The 10,000-nt window shown below is 20.7% G+C and overlaps 2 protein-coding genes across 2 annotated transcripts; one reads left to right on the top strand and one right to left on the bottom strand.

Moving 5' to 3' along the window:
- Positions 1–361: 361 nt before the first annotated feature.
- On the top strand, positions 362–3,229 carry PADL01_0801200 (mannose-6-phosphate isomerase, putative; the record flags this gene model as incomplete). The annotated part of the gene is made up of 1 exon (XM_028681346.1): positions 362–3,229. The coding sequence occupies one exon, from the start codon at positions 362–364 to the stop codon at positions 3,227–3,229; it is 2,868 nt and encodes a 955-aa protein (XP_028537733.1).
- A 1,160-nt stretch (positions 3,230–4,389) lies between these two features.
- Positions 4,390–9,931, bottom strand: PADL01_0801100 (sentrin-specific protease 2, putative; the record flags this gene model as incomplete). The annotated part of the gene is made up of 3 exons (XM_028681345.1): positions 4,390–4,531; positions 4,698–8,616; positions 8,719–9,931. 3 exons carry the CDS (start codon positions 9,929–9,931, stop codon positions 4,390–4,392), a joined length of 5,274 nt encoding a protein of 1,757 aa, XP_028537732.1.
- Positions 9,932–10,000: the final 69 nt, after the last annotated feature.

Below are 10,000 nucleotides of genomic sequence, written 5' to 3'. Positions count from 1 at the left end.
ATTCACTCATAATATATATATAATATATAAGTACGTTTTGTTTATTTTTTCTCTCTCTCTTTCCATCTATATAAATATATATATATATATATTATTACCTTTGGACAATAAAATAAATTTTTAGTGTATAATAAAATAATTATCGTGTAATTTTTTTTTTTGTGATATATTATATATATATATATATATATATATATATTTCTGTGTGTATATAAGAGATATAGCGAATTATTAAGAGATTTACATATATATATATATATATTTATATATTTGTGTAAATGTTGTAGTTGCTTGTCACATATATATATAAGAATATTTATATACATATTAAACTTTTTGTATCTGGTTATACTATAAGAGAATGAGCAAGCTGTGTATTAACGAGTGTATTCCATACGTTCAAAAATATGAATGGGGGAAAGGAAAAGATGGACTAGTTTATGAAGTTATGAAAAATATTGTTCAAGAGAATCATGATATTATAAAAAAAGAAATAGATCATCTGGAATACTTGAAAGAGTATATGGATGAATATGAGGATAATAAAGATGAGAAAAAAAAAGGTAAAGACCATGAAGAAGAAGTCGACAAAAATGGTGATGTAAAGAATGAAGAGGAAAAAAATGGAAAAGACAAGAAGAAAAAAAAGAAAGGAAAAAAAAGTAATGAAAAGGATGAAATGAATCAAATGAATCAAATGAATCAAATGAATGATGATAATAATAAAAATAATGATGATAATAATAATAATAATGATAATAATAATGATAATGATGATAATAAAAATATTAGTGATAATAATAAAAATAATAATAATGATAAATATGCTGAACTTTGGATTGGTAATCATGATAAGAGTCCTAATTTGGTTGTATATAAAAATAGTTTAGTAAAAATTGCAGAATTTTTAAAAATATATGAAAAAAAAAAAAATAAGAAAAGTAAACTTATGAAATTTTTTTCTAAAAAAGTAGGAAACTCTAAAAGTAAATATACAAATAAAAAAAAGGATTCAACAAAATCAGAAGATATTATTAATAAAAATAATAATAATAATACTACTAAAGGTAGTACAATAGGTGGAGAAAATGATTTAAAAAGATATTCAGATATTGAATTTTCTTCTTTAAATAATGAGAGTTTAAAAGAAAAAGAAGATATAAATGAACAAGAAGAATTATTAGAAGAAGAAGAAGAAGTTGATAAAAATACATTATTTCCATATTTATTTAAAATGTTATCAATATCAAAACCTTTAAGTATTCAAATACATCCAAATGAACAACAAACTTTATATTTAAATACCATGAATCCTCTTTTATATAAAGATAAAATTTTTAAAACAGAAATGTGTGTATGTATAAATTCAATGACTCTTTTATGTGGTTTTATGAATATATTTAAAATAGCATTCCTTATAAGAAATATCAAAGAATTGAATGATTTTTTTTTGAAAAGAGGTTGTCAACAACTTACTCAAGGTTGTGATATCACACAACAAAAGAAAATGGATGAAACCAAGTTTGCAAAGAAATGTCCAAATGAAATTATTCTGATGGATGATAAGAATTGTAATATGAAAGATGACACAAAAGGTATAACAAATATTACATTGGAAGGAACACATAATAATAATATAAAGAAAGAAAATAAAGTTGAAAGTAGTGTTGAAATTGCCTTAATAACACAATTGTTATCTTCTACCCCATCAGGTCCTTCATCATGTAGTAATATCAATGTAGATTCTAAAAAAGATGAGAAAAAAGATATGTTTCATTTATTTGATTTATTTTATTCTAACAAAGATGATCATGTGGAAGAAGTTTTATCCATGTTATCAAGAATATACACTTATATTATTAACTATGCTTTAAAAAGAGGTAATGGATTGAGTTATGATGTTATATCTGTTATTGATAATTATGCAGAGTGTATACAAAAATATGTTTATGATGAGAATTTTTATTCTTCCTTTTATAAGAATGAGAAATTTTTAGAACTTAATATTAATTTAGGAAATCTTATTAAAGTCGAAAAAGAAAAATTACAAAATAGCTTGAATGAAAATAATTTCAATACAGACCTAACAGAATCTGATATGGATGAAGAAGAAAAAGATGAGAAAACTATAAGTGAGGATGATGGTGCTATGGATTCCTATGATGTATCAAAAAAGAAAGATAAAAAAAAAGTATCACAAGAATATGACAAGGGAGTACATAATAACAATGATCAATTAGATAAACAAAAAAATGATGATGATGGCACAAAAGTGTGTGAAAAGGAATGCTCACCTGAATGTTCAAATGAATATACTAATGCATATTCAAATGAATCTGTCAATGTATATAATAATTTGAATAAACAGAATGATCCATATTTTATTAGTAGAAAAAAAATTAAAGCCTTTTATGAACACATGTATAAATTCTTAATATATCGTATTTTATTAGTAGAAAATGATGTCCTAAATGATTGTGTAACTTCCATCATAAAAGAAAATGAAAAATATCAAGCTTTTATTAATGATGATGAAACATTTAAAAAGAAAACAGAGAAATTATATGCTGATATTTGTAAGAAAAAAAATTATGAAAACTTATGTAAAGAAACTGAAAATTTTATTATTCATAGTATTTTTGAACTTTTAAAAAATGTATCCATGTATTATGCTAATGATGGAGGAAGAATTTTCCTTTTTATTTTACAATTAATTAATTTAAATCATGGAGATGTTGTATATATAAAACCGGGTGTTATTCATTCTTATATTTCGGGTCATTGTTTAGAATGTATGACAAATTCTGATCTTGTTATTAGAGGTGGATTAACAAATAAAGAAATTGACAAACTGAATTTTATTAAATATGTTAATTATAAAAATAATTATCCTATTATTTTAGAAAAGGAATTTATCAATTATAATATCATGTCTTATAGTTATCACAGAATGAAACATTTCAAAATTTTATGTATTACCATCAGACCAGGAGAAACCATTAATTACGTTTTTTCAGAAAAAAGTTTCACATCATGTATAGTACTTTCAACAAACAAAAAAGTTAAAATCAAAGGAAAAAAAAATGATAAAAAAAAAGCAAGTATTAAAAATGTAAGAAAGGGTATGATACTTTTTATAGCTCCAACTGTTATGGTAACTATATCTAATTTGTATGCTAACCCAGAAGATGGAAATAAGGAGTTTGTCATATATTGTGCTACATCATAAGGTTTAATTAAATAAATATAAAAATAAAAATATATATATATATATATATTTATTTATTTATATATATATTTTTTTTTTATTTTGACGATTGAGGGGTGATGGTGAAATATAGCTAGCTATTTGAAGAATTTATACATTTTTTTTTTTTTTTTTTTTTTTTTTACGAACTCATGTAAAATTGAAAAAGCTAGCTGTGTTTATTTAGAATTATATAAATAGTTTTCTTTTTCTTCTTTTTTTATATATTTAAAGGAATAAAGTTATAGAGTGTTTTTTTTTTCCCTCACCCATATATATATATATATATATATATATATATATATTTATATATTTATGTTAATATATTTTATTTTATTTTATTCTGATCAGTTTTTTTCTTTATTTGATATATATGATATATATTAGATATAACATTTGATTTGGTTTTATCATATTGTATTTCATTTTATTTTATTTTTTCTTGATTATTGTAATTATTATTTTTAATACGCATTTCACGTTTATGGTTTTTATTTCGTAACTTATATGAGAAAAAAAAAAAAAAAAAAAGACGAAAATGGTTTATATATATGTTATTTATTTTAATTTAAGATTTATAATATATAGTATGCCTCATATTTAGATCCGGTCTAATTATATTTAGCTTTATAAAACATATTCAATGATTCATATAGTTTTTCTTTTATTTTTTTAAGAGATAGCATCACTCTACAGTTTATTATATTATATAATATTTTATATGTTATTTTTTATTTTTATTTTTAAATATTTAGGAAACAATAATATAAAAAATAAATGAACTAATAACAATTTTTAAATTAAAAATAAAATGATAAAAAAAAATAAATATGTCCACATATGTATACATACACAATTTTTGTGAAATAAAAAAGGAGATTATTAATAAAAAGACATATAAATATATATATATATATATATATATATATATATATTTATATATATATTTAATGACAACATGAAGTTACATTAACAAACAAAAAAAAAAAAAAAAGAAAAAATAAAAGAAAAGAAAAAAGAAAAAATTGATATTAAAAGAAATCACTAGATATTAAAAATATAAATATTATATATATATATATATATATATATGTGAACATTCCTCATGTTTCCATTATATATATATTTTTAATTAATCTTAATTAACTGGCTATATATTTGTCCTTTTTAATTTGATTAGTGTCATTCATTAAAAATAATAAATTCAAAACTTCGATGTGATTTGGAGATTTCCAATTTATGACGTCTTTCATATATAAGAGCATCTTCTTCATTTGCTTTCTCCTATTGTGGAAAGAAACAGTGAAAAAAAATGTAAACACAATATAAAAAAAAAAATAAAAAAAAAAAAAAAAAAAAAAAAAAAAAAAAAAAAAAAACTCAAACACACATGCATACATATATATATTATATATATATATATATTTTTTTTTATTTTATTCATTTTTACTTTATGTTTATGTCCCTTTGACCAAACCAAGGGGCAGGTCTATTTGATCTAAGCCTTGAATAAAAATAATTATTATTATGGTTATATTGAGAATATTTATTAGATGTAGTGAACATATATTTGTTATGATTATGTTCATTATTATTTAATTTATCCTTATATGGGTTAATCAAATCTCGTTCTACTAAATGTTTATTCAAACATAAATGTAAAATAAATTGTATAATATATATGCCACAATCATAACTATTATTTTGTTTAGGAAGAACTTTAGGATATATAAATTTAAAAATAATTTGTGGAATATCATGATCTATTTTATTTTGTTTCATATCTATTTTATTATTAATGTTTATATGATCTGAATGATATATATGTTCAATATATTTTTTTATTTTTTCTAAAATTTTATTTCCTTTGACAGATGGGAATAAAGAATCTAGATATATTATATAAGCTACCTTGTTATGTGTATTTGATTTTTCTTCTTTTAATTCTTTTACTTCGTTTGGCATAAAACTATTATTTGAACTATTTATCTTATTATTAAAATGATTCATATTATTATTACTATAATGACTCTTATCACTATCATCAATATTATCACTATTATAAGTGTTATCACTATTATAAGTGTTATCACTATAATCAATGTTATCACTATTATCAATATTATCACTATTATCAATATTATCACTATTATCAATATTATCACTATTATCAATATTATCACTATTATCAATATTATCACTATTAGCAATATTATCACTATCATCAATATTATCACTGTCATCAATATTATCATTATTATTACTATTAATTGAAGAGCCTTTTTTTTTTCTTTGATTCCAAGAATTTCCTTTGGTATAAAAAAAAGAGTATTCATCCGGGTCACTAGAACATAAGCGATTATTACAGATAATATCTTTTTGCATTTCATTATTAATATTCTTATTATCTAAAATATGGAAACGATCTTTTCTTATATCATAGTTAAATTTATTTGCATTTATACAATATTTGTTAAAAAAGTAGGAATCATATGATCTATTCCTTAATTTCATATACCACTTTGATTTTGATGTTAGTGTTTCTTTTTGTTTATCTTTAGAATTATTACTAGTACGTTTGTTTGAAAATTCATTTGATTTTTTTTTGTCGGATGGATTTTTTTTCCCCCCCCCTCCATCTAAAATGATACAACTATGATTGTTGTTTTTATAATAACTATTTTTTTTTTGTTTTTGTTTTGCTTCAATCTTACTAGTTATCATTTGATTTTGGTTTATTTTTTGAGTGATAATATCTGAAGATGATAAAAGGTTCAAGCTATCATTGTTTTTATGCTCGTCATTATTAAAAGGAAAATATATAAGTACCAAAGACCAATGTGTATTTTCAATATTTACTGGAATAAATACATATTTGTATTCATAAATTTTTTTGTTTAATTTTTTAATCCATCTAGTAGTATTAACATAAGCTTTTAAAACATCATCATATAATTCTAATTTTTTATAAAAGAATGTATTAAAAATATATGTATCATTTACATTTTGATTGATATTAAGAATAAATGAAGAAATATAATTATTAAAAAAATCGATTATGGAATCATCAATATATTTCGATTTATTTAATCTAAATATATTATCATTATCTATAATATAATTATTTAAATTCCAAACATTTTGTTGGTTACATATTTTTTGATTTATATAATTTTTAAGTATTTCTGTATCGACTTTTTTTTCTTTTTCCATAAATTCTAATTTAGCTTTTTCGATTTTAGAAAAATTTAAAAAGGTTGTTATATAAAATTTTAATTTTTCGCTATATTTAAAATTTCGATAATTATAATAAATAACTTTTACAATGTCATATAAAGTATTAACTTTATGATTAAGGAAATAACTTGTTACACAAGAGTTTATATTATGTATAACATTTGTATTTTCATTTTTATGTCTTTTAAATTTATTTGGATTGTATTCCTTATTAGTATTTTCATTTATTTGGCTCTGATTAATTATTAGATCTTTATCATTACTTTTATCTTTTGACGTATATTTTTCATTATTATGATGATTTGTTTTGAATGAATATTTATTACAAGGGTTATTATTGTAAGAATTATTATTTTCCAAATTAATTTTATTATTACTATTATTTCTATTAGTGGATATTTTCTTATTAGTAACAACATAATCGATATTTAAATTTTGTTTATTTATTACATAATTTCTCTCCTTATCACTCTCACTTCCTTTTACACTTATGTTTTCTTCATTTTGAGATTCTGTATTGGAAATACACACACAATCATTTTGTTTATTATTTAATTGGGGGTTATACATATTATTTTTACTATCACCATAAGGATTATTATTATTATAATTGTCACTATTATAATTGTCACTATTATAATTGTCATTATTATAATTGTCATTATTATAATTGTCATTATTATCATCCTCATTATTATCATCCACATTACTATCATCCACATTACTATCATCCTCATTACTATCATTGTTCATATAAATAACCGAATTTTCATTGCTATCATTTTTTCCATACATCACCTTTTTGTCTTCCTTTTGAGCGTCAGAATAATTTTGCACATTATATATTTTTCTCTTTCTATCATTTTTCATATCTAAAGTATCACTTATACAAATTTCATTTTCATAGTTTGCATGATCATCATTTTTTTCTTCTATATGTGAATACAATGAAGAAGCGTCAGACATAGGAGGATATGATTTATCCTCATTTGCATTATCAACATGATCATATATATTGTTTATATTATTATTTTTTCTATTCACATTTATGTTTACCTCTTCATTATACACTTGCTCATTTATATCTTTTGAAATATATATTTGATCATTATAAATAAATGTTGAATGTTTATTTGTATTATTATCAATTTGACAATATGATAAATTATTTGTTGGAAGATCCATTTTGTTATTATCATGTTGGTTTGTATTCTTCATATTTCTTTTGTCATGCACAATATTTTCATTAGTCTCTTTTTGTAATTCTTCTTTATCTTTTGAATTATCATATAATTCTAAATTAAAAATAAGATTTGCATGATTTGCATGATTTGCATGATTTGTATGATTTGCATGATTTGTATGATTTGTATGATTTGCATGTGTTTCTTCACTTTTCGTTTTATTGTTTATATTATTATTATGTGACATCTTCATTTTGTTATAACCTTCGTGTTTTTTTTCTTTATCATGAGAATTTGAGATGTATGGTTGGTCATCATCAGTACAAGATTGATAACTGGAAGATTCTTTAGAATACGATTTTTCACTATAAGATTTATTTGAATATGTATGATTACTATATGATTTATCATAATGTACTTTTTTATCTTCACAATATGTAACATATTCATTTGTCATAGAATCATTATTTTTTATTACATATTTTTCATTTTCTTTTTTATTATTATAAAAAGTATTATTATATATTTCATTTGAAAAATAATTTGATTTTTTAAATTTCTGAATTTTTTCCTTTTTACATATTACATATTTTTTTATTAATGCTTCGTCATCATTTTTTAAATTTAAATTTAATAAAATCCATTTTATTTTTAAATTATTTCTTGTGAGTATATTCATTTTTTTTTTCTTTTTTTCTTCTTTTATATATATATCTCGATCATTAGTTACAACTTCTGTATCGCTAAATTGAAGATCATTACTACATATACTTATATCACTTTCGTATTGTTCCAAAAAATTAGAAAATAAATCTTCCTTTTTCATTTTATGAATTATTGATTTATATTTGTTACTTTTACATATTTTGCTGTGTTCCTTTTGTATATCTTGGTACCTAATGTCTTTTAAAAATCCCGATATTTGTTTTACATTATTTTGTTCTTTATCTGGAAAAAAATAAAAATAAAATAAAAATAAAATAAAAATAAAATAAAAATAAATATACATATATATATATATTTATATATACACATGTGCACATCTTTTACTTTGGTCAATGTGGGAAAACTGATTCATATATATATTTGCTGGCTCATTAAAATAAAAAAATAAGGTTTTCATTTCGTTATCATCTGTTTTATTATCGCTCGAAAAATTTCTCTCGTCAATCTTACAAAAATCTTTGTCATCATTTTTTTCTGAACAAGTCAGGTAATTTTTATGGGAATTATTTTTCAAAGACTGTTGAGTATGTGTATTATTTGTGTTTGGAATAAAATTATTAATTTGTTGATCACAACTATTACAATTATAATTTATTTCAGATTTGTGTTCACATGTTTGTTGTTCTGTTTTTATATTATTTTGTGTTTTATTAATTTTTTGCTGTAATATAAGTTTCAAAGAATTTAAAGTTTTATGATCTGTTGTTTGTAATTTGGTATATTCAATATTTGAGATATCATATGTACAATTAATAGTATCAAATAATTTTGTAATGAATATTTTTTTAGAATCATAGTTATGATAATTATGTTCTATGTTTTTTTTTTTTTTGTTTTCTATATTATAGTTTATTTTTATATCTTTGGATGACGATGAGGATAGATATTCATCGGTTGTATTATTTTGTGTATAATTATAAGAATTATAAATATGTTTTTTTTCATCCTTTTTTATATGTTTGTTTACATGATCTTCCACATATTTTTCTATATTCCTTTCGCGATCATTTTCTATTTTTATTTTTTCATTTCTTTCATTGTTATTCTGTTCGATATAGGAACAATGTTCTACATTATTATTTACACAATCATTGTCTTTACTTTTTGTTTTGTTATTATATATATTGTTATGATCATTGTCGGTGTCATATTTTTTTTCCTTTTTTTTGGTATATTTACACTGAACTTGATATATGAATATTTCATCGTTTTTTTTATTTAAGCATAAATATAGTTTTACTTTTTTTTTTTTATAAAAATGATAAAGATATTTATTCTGATCAGAATTTTTTATATTAGTACTTGGATAAAATGAAATAATTCTTGAGTTTCCACATAAATAAGAAATCAGTTCCACAATAATAAAATTATCGTTTATTTTGTTATTACATTCATCACTGTTATCATCTGATGATAATATCTCACATAAATCATTTGTGCCTTGATCTTGTTTAATATCTTTCTTATCGAAGTATTTGGAGTTTTTTTTATTATGTATATCTTTAAATTGACATTCTTTGGAATTATTATTTTTCATATTTTTTTATATGATATGCGTTATATATATGTTATACATATGTTATATATATGTGATATATATGTTATA

The sequence above is a fragment of the Plasmodium sp. gorilla clade G2 genome (genome assembly GCF_900097015.1).
Source record: "Plasmodium sp. gorilla clade G2 genome assembly, chromosome: 8".
NCBI lineage: Eukaryota > Apicomplexa > Aconoidasida > Haemosporida > Plasmodiidae > Plasmodium > Plasmodium adleri (nom. inval.).
The sequence above is the reverse complement of the archived record's forward strand: the minus strand, read 5'-3'. Positions and strand labels throughout refer to the sequence as shown.